The sequence below is a fragment of the Halictus rubicundus genome, chromosome 5 (assembly GCF_050948215.1).
Source record: "Halictus rubicundus isolate RS-2024b chromosome 5, iyHalRubi1_principal, whole genome shotgun sequence".
Lineage (NCBI taxonomy): Eukaryota > Metazoa > Arthropoda > Insecta > Hymenoptera > Halictidae > Halictus > Halictus rubicundus.
In genome coordinates, this window is record NC_135153.1 from 487,783 (window position 1) to 515,508 (window position 27,726).

General features: G+C 40.5%; 1 protein-coding gene across 1 annotated transcript; it reads right to left on the reverse strand.

Annotated features, from left to right (window-relative positions):
* Window positions 1–70: 70 nt before the first annotated feature.
* Window positions 71–27,540, reverse strand: Slow (epidermal growth factor-like protein slowdown). Its single transcript, XM_076787527.1, has 9 exons — window positions 27,047–27,540; window positions 5,322–5,387; window positions 4,923–5,023; window positions 4,367–4,462; window positions 2,310–2,435; window positions 1,942–2,031; window positions 1,132–1,211; window positions 386–493; window positions 71–307 (listed from the first exon to the last, which is right to left on the reverse strand). Exons 1-9 carry the CDS (start codon window positions 27,538–27,540, stop codon window positions 140–142), a joined length of 1,329 nt encoding a protein of 442 aa, XP_076643642.1. The 3' UTR covers window positions 71–139.
* Window positions 27,541–27,726: the final 186 nt, after the last annotated feature.

The following is a 27,726-nucleotide window of genomic DNA, read 5'->3' on the forward strand; positions in this document are numbered from 1 at the left end:
TTCTTGTTGATTTAATATAACAGTATAAAAGTTACAAATATGGCAGTGATATTCTTTCTTACAAACAGTTTCCTACATAAATATTAAATTTGCACGCAACATTTCAGATTTTTTCATATTCACGTTTGTTACAACAATATTAAAAATGTAACGTGCCACTGTTCATTGGTATTGCAGTTCTGCAACGCAGTCTCAAACGATTTTCCAATTCCATTACTCGATTTGTCAAATGTTGCATTTTTCTTGTTTCCATCTCATATTCCCGTAATTTAGTCCTCATCTCGTATATTTCTTGTTGCATCAATTGCTGAAAAGACAGTTATATTTTTGAATTAATAAGGATGATAAGGTCCTATCGAGTAATTTAAATGTTTTGAGTACTTACTACATTTTCTACAGTTCTTTTCATCTCATTAATGTTCTCCATGACAGATGCAACCTTAGCACTCATTTCAGTAGTTTCAGTGTCCTTTTTTTTTCCTTTTGCGAATAACTAAGAAACAAAAGGATAATTGTGAAGATAACATTCCTTATATTTATAACAATTAGACATGAACTAGTAACTAAGCATGCTATACCTTGGAAATCATTTCTTCCCAAAATGCAAAAGTTCGTAGCGTTTTTAAATTAAAATTGAAAGATAAATTAAGGTATTTATTTATAGATATATTAAATAACATTTTCCATTCTATTCTATTACCTTTTGCGATTTTTGAGGTAATTTGTGAATAAATATCTTAATTTCATCTTTGAATTTTAATTTGAAAACTCTACGAACTTTCGTTCCACACCTATATTCATAGTGGTATAAGGAAATCAATTGCCTCCTTATAAAATAAATTTAAAAAATCTGAACGTGATTTTGAATTAAAATTAAGATTCGTGATGACTTTTAGAGTCACGTTCAACGCATTAAAACCGGTAGGATTAGTTTATCGGCACTCAAAAGGAAAACGAGAATTTGTTGAACAGTGTTGTTATTCAGTCTTTAAGTTACGTTCGAGCGTAAGGTACCGGTGATGAAACAAATCTTGAAATTCTCGTTTGTTCGCATTCCTAAAAGAATTTGCAACAGGAAGGCATAGCTTTACGAGTCAAATAACGCATACAGACCACCATTGTCCAGCATACCTTTTCGAGTTTCGTGAGCCTTTTCAGGATAATCTCGTAGTCCTGATCGAGGTCACCGTCAGCCACCTCGTTCTCCGTATCTGTAAACGGAACTATTTGGTATTGCCGCGTGGGAATACAGGGAGATTCAGCTAAGTGTGCCACTTGAATTACTTGTGAACTATTTGAAATATGAAAAATGGTTTATGTGTAATTTAGGATTGCCTCCTTAAAAAGAGTTTTTCACCTTTTTTTTTGGTAATATAGTGTCTACTCGATAAATATCCCAAATATCTAGCCTATAATTGTCCCAGAACTATCCCCACTGCCGCGGGGTATACCCCGCGAGGGGCCATGAAGCTCAAGAGGCCTCGGTTGCCGAGAAGTGTAAACATAATACGGATCGGATATATTGGTGTGAGACCAGGAGACCAGTACTAATTCAACAAAAAAAAATTCGGAATTATATCATATTTGATATCATTTTCATTAGAAACATACCACGAATATGTTGGCGAAAGTCCCATAAAAAATCATGAAAAACAAAGAAGTTTTATTGTTGGATTGGTAGTGGTCTCACACCGATACACCCGATCTGTATTATGTTTACACTTCTCGGCGACCGAAACTTCTCGAGCTTCGTTGTCCTTTTCTACGTTCGGCAGTGGATCAAGGAATAGCATCTTCTAGCCGATAATTGTCCCTGGTCAGACCCGTTTTGTGGGCAATTATCGAGTAGACACTGTATATATTTCCGGGTTATGTCATTTTCGTTGCAACTGTGCAATGTAACAAAGAAAACACCGAAATAGAAAAATCGTATCTTCAAACCATGCGGAGAGTTCGATGGACGCTTTGTTGTCGTCACTTCAAGGAAATCTTCCTCTAGGTCCCGCGCCTCGAATGCGATGTCATCGGTGTCTGGAAAAAATACACATTTTTCCAGGTTTAAAAACACCTTCCCATCGATTCGTTTCAGCAGAGATTTATTTTCACGAGAAAATACGATATCCTACAAAAAAGGAAACCGTGGTTCAAATTCATTCAAAATCACAGTACAACCTAGCATTTTTAAAAGCCACGCGAATATAATGAATGCAAGAATATTTAGTCCTTCGCATGCTCTTTACTCAATGATGCCTGTTTGAAGCACATTGTGTTTCATTTGCCGAATTGAACGGCTGTAAATTTCGACTCACCGTTCTTTCGACAAGACTGGCCGTCTTTCTGAAGTTGAAAACCAGGCTTGCAATGGCACTCGTAGCTGCCAGGTAGGTTTCTGCAGAGTTGGTCGCAGGGTTTCTCTCTCACGCACTCGTCGATGTCTGAAACGTTGGTGGACAAGTTATGTTAATTCGTTGGAAATTAATTACACAAATGTCGCAGCTCTGACTGATCCATCGCGAAATCGTTCGGTTTCCGGACACCGGTGTTGCGCAAACAGAAGTCCACACGGTTTCCGTTGAACCAGCGAATTTCTCGAGGCAGACTGCAGGATTTCAATGAATAAATTATGGAAATTTAAATTACTTATTGGGTCAGTGTCTTGTCGAGCAAAAGGCGTGTATAGAGACGTGTAGGGATCGCTTTTATCGTTCGAACCAACTCGTTTCTCCATTTATGCAGAAGATATTAAGAAAACCATTAAAACTTACACGCGGTTAATAAGATCAAGGTTTAATTGCTGCGTGCCGGTTGCAGACAAACACTCGGCTAGAGCGAAGAATTTTTCTAAACGTATTTACTGTTCGATATTTTTGCGTAGTTCAATATACAGGGGGTTCTACGCAACTGTAAGAACCCATATGACCCTTCAGGTTAAGATTAGGAAAAATATGAATGGTTAGAGGTGTGCGGTTGCGCTTTTATACTATTTATATTATATGCATTATGTTTTGTAGTATTTCAGTTTATAGCTGAATACTATTGCAACAAGACTTTCTCACGAACGAAATATTTTATTTTCAAAAGTACGCGTAGGACATTAAATCAAATAGACTGTTTGGTATTCGCTAGTTGTAATAGTATTTCACTCGGCTCTGATAGCGACTGTAAACCCACACGTCAGCGTAGATTATATTGCACTCGTAATTAGAACGTCCACATCGCATAATAAAAATGCGCATAAATCTATCTAAAGCAGTTCACCGATGGACATCACAATACGCCCAGTCGGTTCGGTATTCGTGCAATGCTATCGTGCCGCGTATCGGACTGCATTGAGTTAATTATGCTTAACGATCCCAGATAGTAGGACGTGCTCTTGTTCCGAATATATCGATCGCTAATATTTTACGATTTCAGTGAGCACCACTTGTTCATTCGTGGATTAACTTCAAGCACTTTTGCTAGCGTGTCGAAGTTAATTCATTACTGCTGGTAAATGAAACCAAATGATTAGTAACGACTAATTCTTCTAACGCAATGCTAGAAGACGTGCACGCATATGTGGAATACTGAAGTATCGAAAAAATTATTAACGTTATTTAATTTGTAACGTCGCAAATAAGATCAAATAACACCTGTTACGCAGCGGCGGATCTAGGCACGAGCTTTATACAGTGTTGCCAAATGAGGGGAGGGAGCACGAATCGAGGGGAAAAGGTTACCCTCTCTCTGCTAGTACCGGAGTATGCACGACAGAGACGAAACGTGTCACGTGATCCGGCCGTGCAGCGGGAGGGTGGGAAAACGGCGCGGTAGAAGGGGAAATTAGAGTGGGGGAACAAGTCTTGATCTGGCAACACTGCTTTTATGCGCTGCGCTCCCCTTTGCGGCCAGGAAAATAAAAATAAAAACTTAAGGAAAAATAAATACAAAAATATACAAAAATACAAAAATTTACAAAAATATACAAAAATTTACAAAAATATACAAAAATACAAAAATTTACAAAAATATACAAAAATTTACAAAAATATACAAAAATTTACAAAAATATACAAAAATACAAAAATTTTTAAAAATATACAAAAATTTTTGGTACTTGAGTTAAAACGTGTTAGCCCATGGCCCCAAAATTAACGGTCCGCCGCTGCTGTTTTGCCTGTCACTGTACCTCGTAATCGATGCACAAAATGTCTATTTTGAATCAAGATGAACAATCTAGCAATGATGTAACCTAAATTGGATAGCAGATAAGCGGTATGCTGCTGTGAAGTTTTTAGTGTCCCTGTATCGTTATTGTCTATGTAAATATTCAATTAGCATTTGAAGCGAGAATTTAGAATCGATTTGCATTCGTGCATGACATTACCTGTCTGGCACTGGTTGCCAGTAAATCCTTTGGGACATGTGCATCTGCCGGGGGCAGTGCATATTCCTCCGTTTAAGCATGACACTCGGCAGGTAGCTGAAAGGTAATCAACTACAGATATTGTTCAAGTACTTCATAAACATTATTGTCATTAGCACGTCGAGTGTTGCGTGAATTTAATGTGTTTCATAGAAAAATGATTAGCTTCATTCCCACGCGAGCCGAGTGTTATTATTAACAATTATTTATTCAATAGTCTAATTTCACTACTTCTTTACTATAATTCTACGTATCGTTACTATAAAAGTTGATAGTGCCGATTGTTGATAAATCGCACGGTATTTAATTTGTTAACAATTTTCTTATTGGTAACAATTCGAGACGACAGTTTTATTACTAACAATAAGCGTACTAATTAGTTTTTTTTGTGTATTAATTAGTTTTTTTGGTTGTGCCATAGATCGGTAACAGCCAGTATAATTTTTAAAGTAATCTCGAATGAAAACTATCTAAATATTGGGGTAGAAATATTAAATAATTCTTAATTGAAACTTACGTTTGTTGCACCCGAAACTCAATTGAGTCGCTTGAGTCCATCCTGGACAACACAAGAGACTGGTAGCCGTGTCAGTTTGAATATGAACATAATTATAGTACCTAAAAAAAAAACAAATTTGTAAACCCCAAATTGCATGACACCGAATAAAATAGTGGGCATACTTTTTATGAACACGGTTCAGAACAATTGTCTCAATAATGTCGATCGAATGAAGTAGTATGTACGCTAATATTAACTGAAGTGCGGATTACAAAATACTTAAAGAGCAAAAAGAAATTTATTTCAATATGAAATAAATAGAATTTTAGCAAATACAAGATTAAACGAAAATTGCCTACAATACTTCTTATAAGAAGCTGTATTTCAGATTAAATACAATTTTAAGTTTCATTTTACCTTAACTGCCTACTCTGGCGGTGATGAAGGGAGGAGCTAGGAACTGATCTGGTGCAAACTCGTCTCCTGCAACACATATTTAATTTGTTTTATTGTCATTATTTATAAATGAAAGTAGTCATTCATAGTTTCAAATGTTTGCAATTTATTATTCTGTTCTTCCAAGTCCATATTGTTTATTCTGTAAATAGCTGTACAAATTATCCCAAGTGTCCTACTCAGGAAGTGAGATAAAATGAAAATTGAAATAATTTGCAGTAATTTTTTCTTTGCGAAAATGGTCTCCGCAGCTTCGTTCAGGAGTTATTACCGAAAAACACGGACCAATGAGAGCACGGCTATTGCGGACGGATTCCGGCTCAGCCAAGACCATCGGGGCGCTCAACTGTAGCCGCGTTCCGATTGGTCCGTGTTTTTCGTTAATAATTTCTTAACAAAGGCGCGGAGAATGTTTTCGCAAAGGAGAAAGTCATTTCAAATGATCTCAGAAATCAACCCTTTCAAGTACATCATTTTTGGGACACCCTGTATAATATCTCTAGAGCAAATAAAATTATAATCGATTAAACACCCACCGGCGAATAATGTGTTCGAATAAATAGTATCTGAAATAGTTTGGCGTACATTTTCTGGAACGGTGTAGAATTCCCATGGCATTGGCGTCGTTCCGAACCGTGGCAGTTTTGCCCGAGGCGTTTAAATTGTGCGACCATTGGCCACGGGATAAGTTTAATTGGTCCAGGTTCGGTTCCTTTGTTCGTCGATACGCGAAACGGCGCGCTTACGAGGGAAGCCCAACGGTCCCGCGATACGAGGCACGTTGTCGAGTTCGTTGTTGCGACAGTAAATGTCGTGTTGCGTTTCAACGAACATGACGGAGACACGGCGAGATGTAATTTCCTCGCGGGCCAACGATGACGAAGTGGTTCTGCCGTGCAAGATTGCTACTCGACGCCCAATTACTGTACGGTTCTCGCGCGTCCCCGCACAATGATCGCTCGTTTTCTCCTGTTCGCGCTATTCCTCCGCGAGATCCTCATCCGTTCGAAGCGAGAGCGGAACGATCACGATGACAGCGAGCGCAGACATTCGCGGATCGTTAATTAACGATGATTGCACAGACCCAGTCTTGCTGGATGAGGGGAGGGAGCACCAATCGAGGGGAAGAGATTACCCTCTCTCTGCCGGTACCGGAGTATGCACGTCAGAGACGAAACGTTTCACGTGACCGGGCCGTACAGCGGAAGCGTGGAGGAATGGCGCGATAGAAGGGGAAATTAGAGTGGGGGTACAAGTCTTGATCTGGCGACAATGCCCAGATGCCTTTCATTAACTGTACACTAGGGTGGACCTTACAAGGGAACGTATTCAAGTTAGGGGAGGTCGGGTGTGACACATTTTTCTACTTTGATTTTTCTGCAAGTCTAACATAGTAACGAGGGTGAGCGTACCAGTAAGTGACCGTTTCAAACTGATTCAATGATCAGCTTAAAAATGATTGTTTTCGTGGCATTTTTTTCAGATATATCAAGGTGACCTTAATTTTTTCTTAAATGGAATCACCCTTTTCTAAACACCCATGATGGCAATTTCTTTCATGAGGAATTCAGTGGCTATAATAACTCGAGGTCATTCAAGGTCACAGTCAGAGGAAACGTTTGTTATTATTTAAATTATTAAAAAATGAAATAAATGTCTACGTGGCTCTTGTATCTTGCAATTCATGTAGACAACTTTTATTCTGCATAAAAATCTAAGCAACGCAATAAATGTCAAAGCTATTTAAAGAAAATTATTATCGCGTTGCATGAGGTTTGCATTTATATTTGATCTTTGTTCTCATAACAGTTATTAAGTTAGCCAGATTCGTGGAATTGGACATTTTTGAGGCAACGACCATTTCAATGATATTCACTGAACATAATGCGACATTGGTGTTCGAGAACAATTGCGCTGGTATAAACGGCCGCGAAGGTTTTCTTAAGATTTCGTTCTCACGACCCGCACGCAGAAAATCGTTCCCGGAGCATACTACGGCTTGAAGAAAAATTTTCTGAAACACGTTGTGGCGGAGTTTCAGATACGGTTGTGAGGACATTCGCGTGGGAATACTGGTTCGGGTACACAAGTGGCCATACTGAACTCAGCGCATTGATAACGCTCAACATGGTCGGTTCACGACATTGAACGAGAAAAGAGCGGAGGAGTCGGATGTGCATTCGAAACCGATTACGAAAAATAACACACACCGAACACACCGTTCACAGGTTATATCTACTTTCGTTTAGCGACGGTCTACGCTCATTGTAACTAAAAGCAGAAATTATCGAAGGTGTACTGAAAAATCAAGAGGGAACATAATTATGAATGTAATATGACGTAACTTGAATATAACAGAATATACATTTCAAAAATTTTAATAATGAAATCCAATATTTTCTTTTATTAATCTGGCATAAAATAAAATATTTTATTTTAATAATCTGGCATGAAATAAAATACTTTAATCTTATTGTTAATTCAGGTCTGGGTTCGTCCTATAAGTTTAATAATGTTAATAAAATACTACAAAAATATTTTATTGTCAAAAATTTGGATGTGTAAAATAAAATAGATTATTTAAAAATGGCACTATAAAATAGCACTATTTAAAATAGTATTTTATCCAGCTGTGGACATAAGGGTAAAATAATGGCTTGGCAGTAGATTCAGTAAGAGTTACAAATCCGTGTGTGACAGACTCGAGAAACTTTCCCCTACCATCGAATATTAAGAAACGCCGTAGAGTCGTACGAAAAAGTCACCGACGCCGGTAATAAAATCACTGCCAATTAGCGATATAGAGCGGCCGAAGTTATCGTTGCGTGATAAAATTCTCATAGGTGATAAATTTTCAATGAATCACCGCGCATTGACTACTCGCGTGTCTACCACTCTCTGAAAGCTACTTCCGAAACCTTAACGGTGATCTCGCATGTTTTCCATTTCTGGCCGAGGCTGAGGCGAATGCAATGTCGAGCTATCGTAGTCATTCGTTACAACCTTGCCTCTGACAATCTGTTGCTCATGCAAGCAAGATTTCCTTGCCGATTTGTACCGCGAGCAGGATTTCCCTTTCCTTTTTCTCTCTCTCTCTCTCTCTCTCTCTCTCTCTCTCTCTCTCTCCCTCCCTCCCTCCCTCTCTCTCTCTCCCCTTTATCTCCCTCTCCTTTTCGCTCTGTGAGTCACCGATGCACGAGGTACTGGTATCGAAAAGCTGGCCGAAAATATTTTAGTTGATTGTGGGAGGAGTTTAGATGGAGTGAGTTAACTTTTACGACTTTTCTAAAAAGATGTGAGACCAAGATGTATCCAACCACTTATAATACTATGACCTTCGCGTGACCTTGAGTACAAAAAATTCGTAAACACTAGGCAACTGATGGAAATGTTGACTGAACTATATACAGATACAGTGACGAGCAAAAGTGTAAATACACTTCGCTAGTTTTACCTTCTATCCGAACCCCAACACATAATTGAGCCACCCCCGAACTTTATAGTTTGTTTCGTGCTACTTGCTTGATTACTATTTTCGGATGAAGTCCAGTACCAAGACCTTCCATCAGATTCAAATCTATTAATTTTTGTTTCGTCAGACCATATAACTCTTTTCCAGTCTTCTGTTATCCACTCTTTGTATGTGTGAGCAATTTTTTTTCCTAGTTTAATATTTTTGTCTGAAAGAGCTGGTTTGCGTTTCTTTTCTTCCGCTTTTAACTCGATTCTCTTTGAGGAGCGGTGAATGGTCCACTCACTTGCATTTACTCCAACGTCTTGAGCCGCGATTTTTTGAGTCTTATGACTTTCAGACCGAAGGCGATGTGCAATTTGACGTGCAGCTCTGTCAGAAACAAGTTACGGCTTACTGTTTTTTGAAAAAGTTGACACACTACCATAGGTTTTCTTTATTCTTGCAACCATCGTATGACTTACACCACATTCTAATGCAATTTGCCGTGATGAAAAACCTTTATCACACAATGAAATGATACTGTTTCTTTTATCTGCACTAAGTGGTTTCACTTTGACTTACGCGTGTCAAGTAACTTTTAAATAGGAGAAAAACTGTGTAGACACCAGTCTAAACGTGTCTTACTATAGTTGGCTATCAGTGTTTGTTGACAATCTCATTTCCCTAGCATTTGTGTACTATCTTAACCATTTCTGATGAAACGTGCAAAACTGTAAACATTGCTTCAAATCCTTATTTTTGTAAAATATTATATATATATATTGTTAATATTATCTAACATAAACTGTTATGTTTTGTTTATCACATTCACCATATAATTATTATTACCTAAGTTTTATCATTCAATTGAGAAATATGTGTTGTATTATCACGTTTTATGTAAAACTAGCGAAGTGTGTTTACACTTTTGCTCGTCACTGCATATAGTTTACATATAGTGGCCAGGACCCGGCTCTCTGAAGGTCAATACGTATAAACATTAGAGTGAATACTTGCAACAGTCAGAGATAACGTTTCTTGAGATGCGTACCGTCGCGCCTCGTCGACGCAAACGAACTTATTACACGACCTAATAATATTAAGCAACATTGCACGCAAACAAATTAGAATCCTTGCCGTAGAACAGAATGTCTGATTTCGTCCAACCCGTTCCTGTCGACTGTTGCAACATGTTCGAATCAGCGAGACGGCTCACTCGCTTAGAAACCGACGTTAATTCGAGGAGACGCTGGCCACATTTGGATCTCGTTAAGGGATTGATTTACGGCTGTCCCGTTCGTTGAAAGCCTGCGAGAAAGCCTTTCTATCGTGCGCTACCGTTACGACGGGAAAGAGAGAAATCATCGGAGCAACGTTCGCGGGCCTCGGGCAATAAAGTCCGCCGGTGTTTATTACCGGCGGGCGAGATCGCGACAAGGGTGCAAAACTGCAAACCGCGTCGTTACCGTCGTCGAAACATCGCGAAACGACGCACACGCCGCGACCCGTGATTGCGATATACGATTCGTTCGATTTTAAATTCGCTCGCGAATCGCACCACGCTCTGGCGCCCCAATAACGAAGTCGAACGTTTACGGTACCGTCGTAAATCGATCGCCGGTGCTGGATTAATTGGCGCCGGAACGTCAAATGTATCGACTTCGGCGCGCATACACTGTCACGCGCGTTTTTTCACTTCAACGAAAATTTATTTATCAACCGGTTCCGCGATCTTGCTTTCTATACGGGGCGTGGCAGAACGAGAAAATCGATGTCTAGGACAGTGTTGCACATTATTCGGATAAAATTTTATTTGAATAAGTGTAACGAATAAATAATGACTTATTCTTTAAGTTATTCGATTGTTTATCGAATTATGCGTTATTCCCATTATTGGTTTGAGAGAGCATTTATTTGTCATTTATCATTTCTTATTTCCGGTAACATATGAGCTAATTTGATTTATAATAAGAAGAGTTAAACTTCGCCTTGGCAACCCAGAAATTTTTAACTTTTTCAAATATAATCCCGTAGATTTTGTCGAGAAAATGCCAAAAATCCAAGTTTCAACGGTAGGAATTCGCTGGTTCAAAAGTTATGCTTGTTTAAAGTTGACCGAATTCAAGCGTTTTGGACAGGTTCTTGTAAACAATAGAAATACATACATTTAGGATATAGAAATCATTCTTGTATTGGAAAATTTTAAGTAACGGACAAATTCAATTTGTTTAGTATTCGTGAATAGTGAATGACACGAGGCGCGTCTCGATTTTTGAGGCGTTCACATGTAAAAACGATGAAATAACTGGAGTGAAGTGGTGCTCGTGCTTAACCAACACAATATGCGTTTTAAAAGTTATCCAACTGGCACGACGGTCAATGGCTATCGCATCAAAGCAAGAATGATTGATTAACTAGGGCCTCGAGGATCCCGACACCTCATTTTTCCTCGCCAAGCGAGAACGTCATTCACGGTGTCTAATGAAGTCTCGCCGTCGAGCCAATTGACGGCGAAAAAAATCTCCTTTCCAGAAGTCCTTCACGCCAAGGAAACGTTACCGCGATCTTGACTTAATTATCCTACTGAACAGTCAGTTGGAGTTGTGGGGTGACGAAGAATGGGGTAAGCACAGCAATCATTTGTAAATCAATAGTGATCTGCAAATGTGTAGGGGTCGAAACTTACAATCGAATTTAAAAAATTCTAAACTTTATTTCGATTAGCATGGAAATCTGTGAAAGCAATTGCAAAAGGTGCAAAAGGAACCATGGGTCAAAACTGAATCGTTCTCACGAAAATAAAGCAGTGCGACAACTCGATGGGTTCGCGGAACGGGCACATATCGTGTCTGGCATGCAAACGCGATGTAATTCAACGGCATTAATTAAAATCGCGCGCGAAATGAATCGTGACGTACAGATGCTACGGGTGGAACGGCGTGGCGCTCCTCGCGATGGGGGCTCGCCTTGGCGAACGACGAGCAATGTTATGACACCTGCGTTACGATTCGCATTCTCCGGCTGGAGTGGTGTACAGTGACTCACAGCAGTATTCGGACACTTTTAAAGAGACGATAACTTTTTTGAGAGATTGGGCCAAACGTCTTGAAGTTTTTCCACACGTTAGGATTAGTTTACTAGCTGATTCGAAATAATTTTTTTAGAAAATTGCAATTGAGAAAATGTTAAAGGTTAGTGTTTACAACTTTTTATCTAGTCCTATCTTGACAAATTGAAAACTGCGTCTGGTAAATATGTGTCAGTAATTGTATACGAAGACGACCACCCTCGGGTATGTATCCTAGACGATACACGACGCTGGCAAGACCCGTGTTGTTGACATATATCGAGAACATATATTCACTGTATATTCATATAAAATAGACGTGTATCAAATAACCGTTTCATAGTTTATTTGGTACGTATTTTTCTACAAGGTACGCTGACAATATGTACAGAGGAAGGTTCAGGTTTTTCCGTAACTGATTCAATCAAAAATTGTATAAATGAAAAACTGAAAAATACAGGGTGTTTTATCTAACTCGAGCATCTAAAATGTCTGGCTTGTTTTTTATAATAGAAAAAATGTCAGAGGAAAACGTTAGCTGGTTCAGAAGGGCAAATATTGTGATAGGCAAAAAAATTTGTTCAAGGTTATATTTTTTGAGATTTCAAGGTCATCGAAGTTTTTTTAAATGGAATGATACATTTTTATTATCGCTATATGATAGCCGAGGTCAAGACGAATCCAACGACCTGTAATATTATGACCTTCACGTGACCTTGAGTTTGTCATCGTCAACGATTGCACACCATGCGTTTACAATCCATGGATGCTGGTGTTGAACTTGTCGAAGTCATTTCGGGTTTTCAGTGCACCAATAATGCATATTATGTGTATTCAGTTGTCCATGGTTAGGAAAAGTAGCTTCATCAGTAAAGAGAACGTCATAAAAGATATTTTCATTTCTTTGTATTTGCTGCAATGTTCATGTACAAAAAGCAACACGATTCTCAAAGTCGTTGCCATGAAGCTCTTGATGTAGAGAAATATGGTATGGATGAAATTTATGACGTTGCAATATTCGGAACATGCTTGCTTTGGAAATGCCTAAAGGACGTCCAATTTTTCGACAACTTGTAGTAGGATCAATATCGACTGTAGCCAATACAAAAGTTTCGGCATCTTCTCCATTAGCACGCTTTGATCGTTTTCTGTTCAGTGATTTAATACTCCCTGTTTTACAACACAATTGAACTATGCGGTCAAAACTTTGTAGAGAAGAATGATTTCTCTCAGGGTATTTTCCTGCGTACAGTTGAGATGCTTCTACTGACTTATTTTTTGCCTCACCATAAACTAAAAACGTGTGTATCTTTTCTGCATCACTGTACGCCATCGTTTCAGAGAAGTAACGTCATCTTTTACAATCGAATAGATCCCGATGAATTTCTGAAACGTACTGATTAGTGTCACCGAAAGGAGAAGAAATTGTATCAATGTTTACAATTTATTGTAAGCGTGTTCACAGTCATTAATCAAGGTTTAAGAACATTTCTTGAAACCCTAGGGGGATCGTGTCATCGTTATTTCACTACTTACATCAAGTGTTCTACTTTTATGAATTTCTCGTACTCAAGGTCACGTGAAGCTCATAATATTACTATCATATAGCGATAATAAAAATATATCATTACATTTAAAAAAAATTTGATGACCTTCAAATCTCAAAAAATATAACCTTGAACAAATTTTTTTGCCTATCATAATATTTACCCTCCTGAACCAACTAATGTTTTCCTCTGACATTTTTTTCTATTATAAAAAACAAGCGAGATATTTTAGATGCTCGAGTTAGGTGAAACACCCTGTATATGAAGTTGTCTCCCCTTTTCCATTTTAAAGGGTGTATGGAGACTCTGCAACGCACGGTTTCTTTAATTCACGTCGGACTCGTGAATTCATTAATAAATTGCAATCATCCGCGGTGTCGGTTATGCCTCTGCACCCCGCTGTTCGTTATCGCAGCGTGGCGAGGTGTACTGCAACGGATAGATAGAATCCAAAGATAGCAGCGTTTATCGTTATTGTACATACAGCGAATTGAAATGAAACCATTGGCTCCCGTTGGCAATTGGAAAAGCTAGCGAGAGCCGTTCGCGTAATTGAATAATGGTAAATGTGGTTATCAGAACCGTATGTTTGAAAATTCTCCGTTCACGGCAGACCGATAAATTCGGGATCTCCGTGTAATGATCATGCGACATTTTTGTGCATACCTCGATTCCGCGAGGTTTCTGAAATTTTCGAATTCTTGTGTGCAGGGTGTATCATAAAAGAATAATAAGAATAATCATATAAACACATCATTAATTGTCACCTCAGATCCAGATCCATGCCAAGTCCAAAACTTGTCCTCCTGAAGAGGGCAGATCAATCGCACTAAGAGTGAACGTAATCTTGCTCTGAGCGCAAGGGTAAAATCGGAATAAAGTGGGAAAACAGAATTTTCATTAAAATTCTATATTATATAATTTTAAGTTTCATGTATTTTCAATAATTTAATTCCGTTTTCCCTCCTACGGCAGAATTTATTCCGATTTTGCCTGATATTTGCTGTTACAGTAAGGTTAGGTGCGTTCTTAGTGCGACCGACCTGCCCTCTTCACGAGGGCAAGGATTGGCATGGATTTACGTATACGTCCGTTAAACGTATGCGAGGGACGTGGCACTGAAAGCGTTAACGATCGTTCTTTGTCCGAAAAATGTCTGTCTATACGTGCCCGAAATATTATTAATAACCTCGGGCCTTCATTCGTCGCGGGTCGCGTCACTCCGAAGCGATATTCTTTCTCGCAAACTGCACAGCTCGACGGAATGCATAACGATGGTTTATCATAAAAGTGAAAGAGTTATTTTTAAAGCTGACAAATGGGTTCAGTCCCCCCTCTTGAATATTTTTCCCGGGGGCCGCCGCGCCGTCACTCGTTCCATCTTCGATTCTTCTTCGCGCCTCGCAAAGAAAAGACGTAGGTCTTTTTATCGCTCGGGCAAGTTTTAAGGATATTGAGTCTGCTGCTTGTTAGCGGACGGAGTTTCGCCCGCCTCTTCCTTTTCCCCGGGGGGCGCGAACGACCGACAGCTAAACAATCTGACGGACCGACTCCCGTTGTATATATTAACGAAGAGTTTGCGAAACGTCAATGCTCGCGTCTCGTCCAAACAATCTCCTTTGATTCATCCGCGATCGTTTCGGTATCTCTGGAACTGTTTGCTCGCGCCAGGTTGTCGCACAAAAATCTTTGCAGTTTTCTCAAGCACTGTAGCTTGCCCTCTTCTGTTTATCACCATTGCGGCGTTTGCTTTCCATTTCGAGCGTCTCTCTAGCCACAGTTACAGACACTTTCGTGCAGGGCTTGATACGATTCCGAGAATAACTGTTTAAAACTATTATGCAGGTTCTGCATTCCAAATTTACTGTTACACAGACTAAAGTCATCATTTTAGAAACCAAAATCTACGTCTCGCAGCCCAAATTCGCCATTATGAAAATCAAATACCCCTGATGGGTGACTCGAGAGTCGTAATGCCATTTTGTCATGATTTTGCTATGATTGTTTGATTGCTATCGAAATTACGACGGTTATTTATTTCTATTTATTATTTATGTATTTATTAATCTTTTATGAGTTAGTTATATTTTATTAATCAATTAATTAATTTATTTATCTTTATTTTTTTCATTTTTTTTTATTTATATTATTTTCAGGGCATAAGAGGTCGCACGAGTTTTCTAAGCAAATGCAAATTTTGTATTTACATAAGGCTGCGCGTGATTATGCAATTAGTACATCGCGCTTCTAACCATTTCGCGCTGAAACCTGTACTCGAGCATTGAATGATGTAACATTTTCTTGCGCCATGAATTACAGGTCTTGAGCTTTCGAGGTATTGCACTGATATATCACTGTGATATATGTGTTTCTCTGGTCTTTACATCACTGGAAACTCTTTTCATCCCCGTTCAAATCTCTATCACAGAAATTTGAATATAAACAATGCACAGACTTTTCGTAAGAAACTTGAATTTTCTTCGATAACGTTTAATATGCAATCTTAGCAATTTTTCATCAGTGCTGGACAAACGTTATTCTGAACAACGAATAAAATAGTGACAAATAAATTCAATAATTTGCTGTTCACGAGTAATATCACGAATAACAAATTATTTAATTGTTAGTTAAAAGTTTCGAACAAAAGATGATTCGTATACAGGCGTATACACCCAATGATTCGTATACATTAAAAAATGTTGTCGCGGGGAAAGCCGTGCAAATGCCGAAAATCAAAATTACCTACCCAGGGAAGAAATTAATTTTGAGTAGCGTTTTGACGTTTTGGGAGCGTTGTGCTTCGTGTCTGACGGTTCGCCGCTGTTCCGGTCGTCGAAAGAGGAAGTATCGTTACGACGGCGACGCGGCTTAGCTCGGCGCGGCGCGGCGGCATAATCAATTTCCACGAAGGGGCGATTGCGGATCGTCAGGCCAGTCGCGGAATTATCATTTAATGGGTCCGCAATAACACGGTCGAACGAAAATGGAAGAAAAGGAATCGGCCATGAATTATTCAGGCAATCGTAGGAACGCGAAGCAATAGCAGCGTATCGCGCGCGATCGATACTGCATCGCTCGAACACTTGGCAACGATAAGTCCATTTATGCCGGCCATAAACCGACCGGGGAATTTTCAAGAAGATCGCTGGGGAGGTGAGCTTTCGAAGCTACGAATTCTTGGCGCGCCACCGAGGTGCCCGAGGTACTTTTTTGTTCACGGGACCGTTTACCGGGGGAATATGACCGGCCATCCGGTTCGACCACCCGAGGGCCACAACGAACACCATCAACGACTCCGGAGCTACGTGTACCTGTTCCCCCGTGTCTCTTCTCCGCCCAACACCGCAAGCCTAGCGGGTTTTGACCTCTTCACCCACGTATCCGTGGCCACCGCGAAAAAAGTCATCGCTAATGGATTCAACCGGAGCGCAGACCATCGGTCTTCCCGATCAGTCTCGCGTTCTTTTGCTCCAGGGGTTGGCTCGCATGCTGTCCGGATAGGCCGGCCCAGTTTCGCCCCTGGTCTACCATTTCTTCTCACCATGGTTCACAGTCTCGCGTATAAGGGTGCGTTTATGCTGGAGATTGCGATAAACGAGTAGCACCACGATAAGAGCGAACCGTCGAAATACCAGGCTTGGGCATTGTCGGGGACTTTCGATGTACAGGGTGTTTCAAAGTTATATGTCGCGACCACTATAGCGTGGTTCTACACCTCTGGATAGGTGGAGATCTGTTTAATAAGTGAATCGCAGAATTGACCTTGACCCTTTTTTCAAGGTCCAACTTTGTTTTTTATCGCATCGTATAGTACTTATCGCGAAAAACAAAAGTCTCACAGGAACTTTAGGTCTGAAGTCAACCGTTCTCTTAGAAAACAACTTTACAGTTTCGTGAACTATTTTATCCCATATGTCTACAGGGTTTTTCGAGATGTCCTGCGGATGAATCATCCGGGACGAACATCCAAAGTCACCGTTACCATCGCCGAAGAAATCGACGTGAAATACCAGCACGTTCGCGAAATTGTATGTTCGCGATTGCCCTTTGATCGGCGAAACATGCACCGTTCATGCAGCGGTGCATTTTCTTGCCAATCTTACGGTTTGCAACTTTATCGTGTCGGTACTCGGCAGTGTAAACTGATTGCAGACGTCAACCATTAGGTATGCGCAAAAGTTTTAGTCTTTTCCTTTTCATTTACAATGGTTATAACTAGATCGTGGATTTTTATATGAAATAAAAACTTTGTGAATCAATTACAAGACACAGGAGCTGAGTATAAATTTATATTTTTCACTAATCATTTTAACACAGTGAAAATAATATCTTTTCACTGTTTTAAATGGCATTGGCAAATGGCTGCCACATCCTTCTGGTTTAAAATATTTAGCTTAACTTTTCAAGGAATACTTCTTAAACATCATGTGATGAGATTCATATATTGATTTCTTAACCCTCCGTATGCTATGCCGAAGTCATTCGTGACCCGTCGCGGTGGGGATAAGCTCGAGCGCCCGTCAATATGTACAATTTTATTCCAATATAAGACGAGGCTTTTTATTTCGAAATAAGAAAATCGCTATCTCCACTTCTTCTGCTCCATCCGAAATACGACGAAAACCGGTCCCGAGCCATTAATCGAATGAAAACTGTCACTACAGTCATTTCATATCGGTGTGGGTCAGAAATGACTCCGGCACAGGCCTAGACTCGCAGGAGTCCGAGGGTCAAGGAAACATAGTTTTGTATGTAAAGACAATTGTTAATGTCTCTTATTTTTTCAACTGTTCAAAGATATGGTAACCTTTACGCAGTGCGGGGAGTAGAAACGTGCGAACTGGTCTAATTACTACACACCGCGAGGTAATATACACACGTCGACGTTAAACAATTTGAATAATGTGGAACTCCAGTCAAAGTGAGCCCGTGGGCACCGAGGGTTGAATGGCCGGCGCTGTTATGTTTATCTCGAGCAGCACACGTTAACAGAAACAGAAGGGGAAATAAAAGAACGCCCCGGCGCGCGGCGGAACGTACGTGTAAAAGACTGTGCTCTATTTGCGTCCGTGGAATGTCATTTCGCGTTCGTTGTTCCTTCTTTCTACTTGTTTTGCGGCGAGTCGTGACACGAAGCTCTCCCGGAGGTATTTAAGAGTCCCGAGACTCGCGATGCAGCTTCCATTAAGAAGAATGACGGAATCGCTCGCGAATTTTCCCTTTCTCAAAGAAAACTCAAAGACGCTTGGAAATCCGTCCCGTGCAAAAGAAAGATCTGCAATATCGTTAGGTTGTACAAAAAAAGAAAAAATAGGCTGGATAGTTCAACGTTTCGAAAGTCACGTTTAAACCTTATTTTTTGTGTCAATATTTGACCTCTGCGTGTGCGCAGCAAACATTTTAGTCGCCGCAGATTCTATGCGCCAAATAGAAATCTCCGAAATACAGGGTGTTAAAAAAAAACCATTCAATATTTATATGGTATATAGGATACATTGTACTGAGTAAAAAAGCTTTAGTAAACATAGGTCGAAAGGTCAACCGTTTCTGAGATATAAACATTTTTGCTTGCTAACTTCACGATTCATTTACTACTGGCCTTTTGATATTTAGAAAAGATTTTCCACGTGTTTTCCTTCCTTCGATAAATAACTGATTGATTCCGGATGAAATCTACTGTCGGCACTTGAATAAGAACATTCAGAACGCGGTTTGTAAACACTAAAGTAAACATCGCATGCGATGAAAGCAAGTAAGTCAATCATGATACTAGCAAACAAAAATGTTTATATCTCAGAAACGGTTGACCTTTCGACCTATGTTTACTAAAGCTTTTTTACTCAGTACAGTGTATCCTATACAGCATATAAATATTGAGTGGTTTTTTTTAACACCCCGTATAAAGACCCGCCGTGAATTTTCAAACTCAAATTCCTCGGAAAGGAGGAGACAAATGAAAAATATTTATTCTATGTTTTTTTAATGTAGTTTCACCCCCTTCACGTTTATACCATCTTAGGACACCCTGTAGGCATATGCAATAAAATAGTTCACGAAAGTTTGAAGTCGTTTTCTAAGAGAACGGTTGACCTGAGACCCACGATTCCTTTCAGACTTTTGTTCGTCGCGATGACTACTATACGATGCGTTAAAAAACAAAGTTTGACCTTGAAAAACGGGTCAAGGTCAATTTTGCGGTCCATTTTTTAAACAGATCCCCACCGATCCAGAGTTGCAGGCTCGCGCTATAGTGTTCACGACATGTAATTTTGTAACATCCTGTATAATCGGATACGGGAGAAAAAAATTTTGCGTCTTTGCTGTGTACTATTAGCAGAACTAGATAGAAGCATTTTAAAACTTTCTGCATTGATGCAAACTAGATTGACGCTCCTGGAAACAATTTTTCCCACGATATACTTGTCGCTGTAAATAAACTGTCGCAATACTGAAAGTGCACCAGAAGGAAGTATTACAAAGAAACCACTCAGAAGTGGACAACAATGAAATGGTTGGTAATGCGGTGAACTGTGGGGCACACACAATCGATGGAAGGACAATATACTCTCTTAATGTGGCCTTGATTCGAAATTTTCTCTGAAATCGAGGATAACGGAGAAAGACGTCGCCGCTTTCGGGCAAAATGCCACGTCGCTACTTCCTCGAGATGATTGTAAGCTGAATTTCTAAGGAAGCGGTATTTGAAATTTTCCTTAATATCAAGCGAGACATTATTCCGCGAAATGCCTCGTATTTCTTCGTGTCCGTCGTGTAGCAAAACTACGGACGAAAATGTTTTCGGTGCGATTCTTATATCTACAGCGACTCGCGCAGGAATATTTCGGACGCTGTTTAAAAGAGAATCATTTTTTAAAAGTGGACCAAACAACTTGGGTCTTCTTTTCAGAAGTTGGCAGATGCCACAAAAACATTTGTTTTTATGTTATTTTTTTCTTAGAGATCCCAAGGTCACCTTCATTTTTTAAACGGGACCACAAAACGGGACCCCCTTTTAAACACCTACGATGACCTTCCATAAGAAATTCAGTGACTATAATTACTCAAGGTCATTCAAGGTCACTCAAACTCCACCGCTAATCCTTTTCACAGGAAGCTATACTGACTCTAGAATTGAATTTGTTTTGACGTCAGCTACAAAAATACATTTTGTAAGAATTTGGGTAATTTTAAATATTGCAATTTGTAGCTGATTGAAATCCGACTAACTGTTGTTAGTACTGTCTGTATAAGGGGACCTTAACATTTTTTTAGTGCTTAGGGCATGTAAAAGTGTTAATCCGGCCTTGCGTAAATTCATTTTTACCTAAGACGTTAGAAATGATTCATAAATACATTAGAAAAAATTCTGGGTCGCAAAGGGTTAATAATGTTCGGTATGGTGGTACTATTGAAGTAATACTATTTGCAGATCTGGTACTTTTATTCGATATCGGTCCGATCTGCGCAGCTCCGAGTTGTCACGGGCTGTCAAATAAAACTCTTTAATCACACGTTTACTTTCTTCGCGTATGTTTGTCTTTCGAACAAGTTTCCTCAGAAGTAATCGGTGTTGAATGCAATATAAATTTCTGTTAATGTGCACGATAGTCAGGGCTGTGATTCAATGTACCGAATTCGAACCAGCTGGCCGGATACACGCGTCAAGGTAGATAGCTTGGCACCGTTCACTTATTTATTTGTTTAGCCGCGGTTCAATAACCGTGTCAACTACTAAGCTCTTTGCAGGAAAGTATCCGTGGCAAGGATATACCGGTGCCGGTTGCAGAATGACGATTGTGAAACATTCAGCCGCGGTCCCCCATACGTCTACAGTGTGTTCGAGCTTCAGTGTTCACATACCATTGTCCCTTGACGCATTCTACGTACGAACAAATTATTTACACGAAACATTGATAGTCCACGAAGAAATTTCTCTTATTTTGTTCGTTCTGCTTATTTTTCACATTCTTCAACACTTCAACCCGTGTACAATTTAGGGGTATATTCCAGCGTAAGTCATGAAAAACATCGGTTTCTGACATTTTCTAAAAAAAAGTATAATTTTGAAACTACAAAGCGGACCAATAATTATAACCACCTTGAATATTTCCGTTATTTGTAATAATATGAAAAGATTTATTTTTATTTTTATACGGGTGAAGGCATTTCGAAAATTTCAAGGTCAGCTTCATTTCTGCAAATAAAATAACCTGAGTTTTGTATCGTGTATCAATAGAGATATGTTTATTCTTCTCTCAAATACATAAAATATTCAGGCTATTCATAACGAGTGAATTTAATAGACTACAGATAATATTTGAACTAGAAAACGGTAGACCAAATATTATGGTACCATTTTTTCTGTTTTTTTCTTTTGTCAATGTATTTGTACATTCAAGTACACTTTTTCCACGGCGGTTAGTCGATCGAATTGTGGACGATGTCGACACTCGTAAAAACAACTGACCGACGCGTCGAACCGTAGTCCGGGGTTTTTCGAAATGGTCCGGCGTTTTTACCGCTGTATCGGAAAAAAAGATAATCTCGTCGAAACGGGGGAAGGATCCAGTTTCAAGCAGAGGGACGCTCGAGTGCCAGTCGTTTTGACAACGCGAACGTAACAGTTGCGACTATCTCATTCCGTGACGTGGGGACCATTTGTCAATCGATCAATGGGCACGCCATTCGCAAGGCGAAACGCACTAGATAATGGACAATGTAAACCGACTACGCACCGATCGTTTTGCGAAGTGACACAGCGGATTATCTGAGGTACTTGAAACTATTTATGTATTCATTATTCATGTTCCCTCGTATCGACGTCAACCGATCAGTCAACCGAGTCAAATGAAATGGTAAAGCCCGAGCACAATGGTTTTGCAGAGAGCACGTCGATCCAGTGTCGTCAGATGAGGGGAGGGAGCGCGAATCGAGGGGAAAAAGTTACCCCCTCTCTCTCTCTCTCTGCCAACACCGGGTTAGTCACGTGACATTGTGACACACGCACGGCAGAGACGAAACCCGTCACGTGACCGGGCCGCGGCGGAAGCGTGGGGGAATAACGTGGCAGAGGGGGAAGTAGAGTGGGGACACACGTAGTGTTGCCAAATGAGGGGAGGGAGCGCAAATCGAGGGGAAAAAGTTACCCTCTCTCTCTCTCTGCCAATACCGGGTTTGTCACGTGACATTGTGACACACGCAAGATAGAGAGGGGGGTAGTTATGAGGTAAAATGGAAAACATTAATTTTTGGTCTAATTTCCCTATTTATTCGTATGCGAGAATTCAGGAAAAAATTTAACATGTGTCTAACACCCAGATACATATACCGGAATTAATTCAGATTTTTAAGTAGAACTGGTTGCTAAAAATCAAAAACCTCAAAAAAGTCATTCTATCATATAGGTACAAGTATTGTTTATGAAGTTTTTCAAATTTTTTGGTGAGGTGCACCGTGGTAAAAAAAAAAAAATAAAAAGTGTAAAATATATCGTTTTACGAGACCAATTTTCTTAGATTTCACACTTCGAAAATCGAACTTTCCGGCATTGTCCCGAACAGTGCGTGCCGCGCCGATGCCTACAGTGAAAAGTCATGCAGGCCAAGCTCGAAGGTTAAAACAAAATCCGTCGTGGAAGAGTTCGAATCGTCTGATCAAACTCTTCCTTCCAGGGGTGGCGCGTAAGTATCTTATCGAGCATTCGAATCGAAGCTGCGGGACGAAGTATCAACGGGTTTGTCGACTCCGAAACAACAGTCGACAGATCAATCTGTCCGACCTCGAATTCCTCTTCTGCATTCCCGGACCATCTACACTGGGCATCGCCTTCAAATTTCATTCGTCGACTCTGAATCGCGTTTCAAGTGTCATTACTGTCGCATCAATAAAAATTTACAACGTCGCCGGTCGGACAGCGATTCCAGACGCGCCATCCGCGTTCGACCAAGAATATTTCAGATTTTCACCACGTGACGCATCATTTGATTTCATGAGACCATTTCTCGATTCGATGGAGTAAAAAGTGTTGGATGTAGAGGAAGTTCTTTACATAGGGGACACGTAAAGATTTTTTAAATATTTTATACAATTATATGCACATATCTTTTAAATCTATTCCTTCCATTAAATTGCATTAAGAATTTCAAGTATTCGATTAAGTGAACGAAATAATGGAAAAATTTAACGCCACTGAAAACAAGTGATTTTTAATCATTTTTTTTTAGAATAACTATTGGATTTATGGATTTATTATACATCTTCAGTTTACTCTATTATCTTTTATCTGCTTTTTTCATTTGAATCACATTTCTATTATTTCTACAGAATAGAATACAGTCTCTACTCGATAAATGTCACAAATATCTAGCCTACAATTGTCCCAAAACAATTATCCCCACTACCGCGGGCTATATGCCGTGAGGGGCCCCGAAGCTCGCGAGGCCTCGGTCGCCGAGGAGTGTAAACATAATACGGGTCGGGTATATCGGTGTGAGACCAAAAGACCACTACTAATCCAATAAAAAAATTTCGGAATTACATCATACTTGGTATCATTTTCATTAAAAAAACGCCACGAATATGTTGGCAAAAGTTCCATAAAAATATAATAAAAAACAAAGAAGTTTTGTTATTGGATTAGTAGTGGTCTCACACTGATACACCCGATCCGTATTATGTTTCCTCGGCGACCACAGCTTCTCGAGCTTCGTTGTCCTTTTCTACGTTCGGCAGTGGATCAAAGAGTAGTATCTCCTAGCTGATAATTGTCCCTGGCCAGACACGTGTTTCGGACAATTATCGAGTAGACACAGTAGTCCTTTTTAGTTCCTCGGATGTTTTCCGTCGAAAATATCTTTCATCATGCTTGTTTTAAATGATATTTTCCACCATTTTTGGTATCATTTAACATTCTCCCGTCGTTGGATCCGTAAAAACCCGATCGCGACTCGACCGGCAGAATCGGCTGCGGCAAAGGGTGGATACGAGAACAAAAGCGAAGGAATAGTGAGAACGGCGAGCACAGTAGGCTCACGGTAAATTATCGCGTTCAGGCTAAATAGTAACGAGGGATCCGGCGCCCGCGATTCTTTCATGTGCGTGCAAGAAAACCTTTGTTTCACGCGGACAAAGGTGGCCGCGTTCACGTGCAAGCGATGCATCGCGCCGCGGCTCTCGGTGTGAACGCCTGCGGCCCTTCGCCTTGACGAGCAGTCATTGAAACCGTGCAAAATGATCCGGACGCTGTTGGAAGATAATGCCCGTGGAAAAAGAGAAACAGAAAGAAGAAAAAATGAGAGAGAACACGACGCGAAAACAGCTCCGTCTGCTCCAGAGAACATTTTAATTTGATTGTATCTCATTTCACTTTTTGACAATATTTTAGACACTAATTAATCATTCCAAATTCTCAAAAAGAAAGCATACGGTTTGGTCCACTTTGATGAAAGTTTCTCCATTTTGAAAGGCGACTTTGCCTCCAGGGAGACTTTTCGACTCACTGTATTTGTCACTTTTAGTCATTTAATGTATATTTTATATATCTCTTTGTTAATATGCATTATGCTTTAAAAATAATTATAATTAAGAGCCAAGACTTCGTAGATTCGCGAGATAAGGTAAAGTGACCACGTCACCGACAAAAATAGGCGAAAAATGGTTTTACGTGCCTCAACTTTGCGTCCTTATATGAGAATATTTTTCCCTGGGAAACGGCTCATTCGAAAGAGGAAGGTTCAATCTGGCGCGCGCTGGTCATGAGCTGACGAGATTATGCAGATATTTGGTAATATAAGCGTTAGAAGTAGGCCAAAAATTGGCGATGTGCATGCCGTGGAATCCAAGCATTTTTATGTTGTTGCATGAGTTTTCTGGATGAAATCGAGAGTGGCGCGCGCTAGAAAATATCTCCAGCTACAAATTGAGCTATATTTTGTCTTGATTCTCTGCGAAATAAAGCCAAAAGCTTGAAGCACGTTTCTGGCGACAGAATTCGGCGACAAGTTTAGTCACAGACTTAAGATCCGTCGGATCAAGACCAAGACGGATCTTAAGTCTGTGGCTGAAGGCTGTGAACGGAAATTGTACAGTAGTTACCGACCTGCTGACTCTGCAAAAGTCACGTGACTACCCTTGGCTCTTAATATGGGTACAGTAATTGGTACCCCGCCACATTAGGTCCTTAATCCTAGTTACTTCTGATTTTCATTTCAAATCAAATTTGCCCGGATCAGGTACTTTTGAATAAAGTACTTGTTGAGAGAAACGAGTCTATTCATATTCTCGGGAAAAATTCTTAAAAATAACATCTTTATCGTACGATTAATCAGACAGGATTCTTTAAAACGTCAGCGATAGGACTAATGTAGCAACTCGATGGAAGCATTACAATACGTTGATTCGTCGACAATGGGACCTTTCGCTATCGACGCGTGTCGCCGTTATGCACGAGCAATCACGGTATTTAATTGGCGTCCCTCGGTTTCACTGGAAGCGGCGCGAAAGTAATATCATTACCCGGAAACCTTTAAAGGTAACCCCAGCGGCGACGAGGAGAGGGGGGGGGGGGGCAGAAGAGCGTCGTCGTCGCGCGCCAACAATCCCAATAATTGCACGTGACAGAGGAACGCATTGCGCGCGAGATAATTAATCGGCCGATTAATTAAGCGGCAAATGCCGGCCTGCCACCGATGCCGGCGATTCTTTTGACGGAAGGGACTTACAACACGCGAATACGTATACGGCTGTGTGCCGGTTTCCATCGTATCGGTGCATCATCATGACGGTTCGTCGTGTTGTTTGTTGCTGGTAAATACACAACGCTTGATTAATATCAGGGTCATTTTCCTTTTCCGGAATTTTACACGATGACGTTGCTCGACGCGTATTCTATACGTGTAGAACACGTACCAGTTATGCAAGGAGATACATTTTATAAACGCGGCGCAAGGGTATCGAAAGTGCAAGGTACGTGTCGAATTTTTATCGTTGTACCAGCCACGATCTGCATTTATTATTATATTTGATTTACGAGATTATTCCCTTCATTCGAATATATTTTATGGTCTCTATATTGAAAAGGGTATAGTCAGAGCGTGCTCGAAAATTACCGGATTTGATTTTTTTAACTATGTGCCCCCACTGTGAAAAGTCTGAAAAAATTATGTGTCAACAACCATAACGGGATGCTAAAACTGTAAAAATATCAACTTAGTATCTCATAACCTCTACGAGAAATCGGCATTTCAAAATTTGTTTTATTTCTTAAGATTCGGTTTCGAAGCTGAAAATTCTGAAAACATTCATAGATATGCATTCTGGTAGCTAACATATGCCTGATTTTTTTCAGAATTTTTAATCGAAGAGGATAAGAGAAATTACGGGAAAACCTGATTTTCTCTGTCACCCCCCGTGTCGTGTTGAAAATTGGCAGAAAGTATTTTCTTTGGATAAGCTATCGAATGGCCTATTGCAAATCCAATTTGGTTTAGAGGCCTATTGCAAGTCGAGTTTCTAGCTTATTTTCGCAAAGACCTCTGTTAACGGTAAAGTACGATCATGGGAGGACGGAGGTTCAACCGGTGTGCATCGGACAACCATGTATCTCATAACGTCCGCTTACCCGGGATGATGCCTCCTATAAGTTGCCGGTGTTGTCGCGACGTGTTGGTACCGTTGAGTGGCAGCCTCCCTCAGCTGGTGACGATGATTATTGTGGTAAGCGTTCGCTGCGGTGCCGGCGTACTTTGCGACCGGGGCCACGTTCGATTTGTCTTGTTTCGGTGGAGCGGGTCGTTGTTCGTGTGCCCGTTGATCCACGTGACGCCTCGGCTGATCAGTCACCGGCGGCGGTACCGTCGAAACAGGTCTGCCGGTGACCGTGTCCAGGTGCGACGGGCTCCTCGCGGTGCTCTGTTGAAAATCCCGGGATCCCTCGCGGTCGTGTCGCGTGCGAGCGAACCTCTCCTGCCGGTACCAAATCGGCCAAAGCAGTCTGTGCGCGTCCGTGTAACCGTGATGATCGCCGGGGAAATACTCGGCCGGCACGACTTCCACGGGCAGAAGAACGACCAACGCGACGACTCGCGCCAGCCAAATGTTCGGCGTCGGTGCCATGATCTCGCAGGTCTTCTCTTCTAGATCGATTCTCGGAGCGACGTCTGTGCGAAAGAGCCGAACAGCGCGACGAACGGGTCACATTCTCGTTTCTTTTCGATGGGAACGTGGGAACGTTTCGACGGACGGGCTGCTGCAGCGCTGAATGCGTCGGCGAGGCTCGATGGACATCCGGTGCGAAATCGT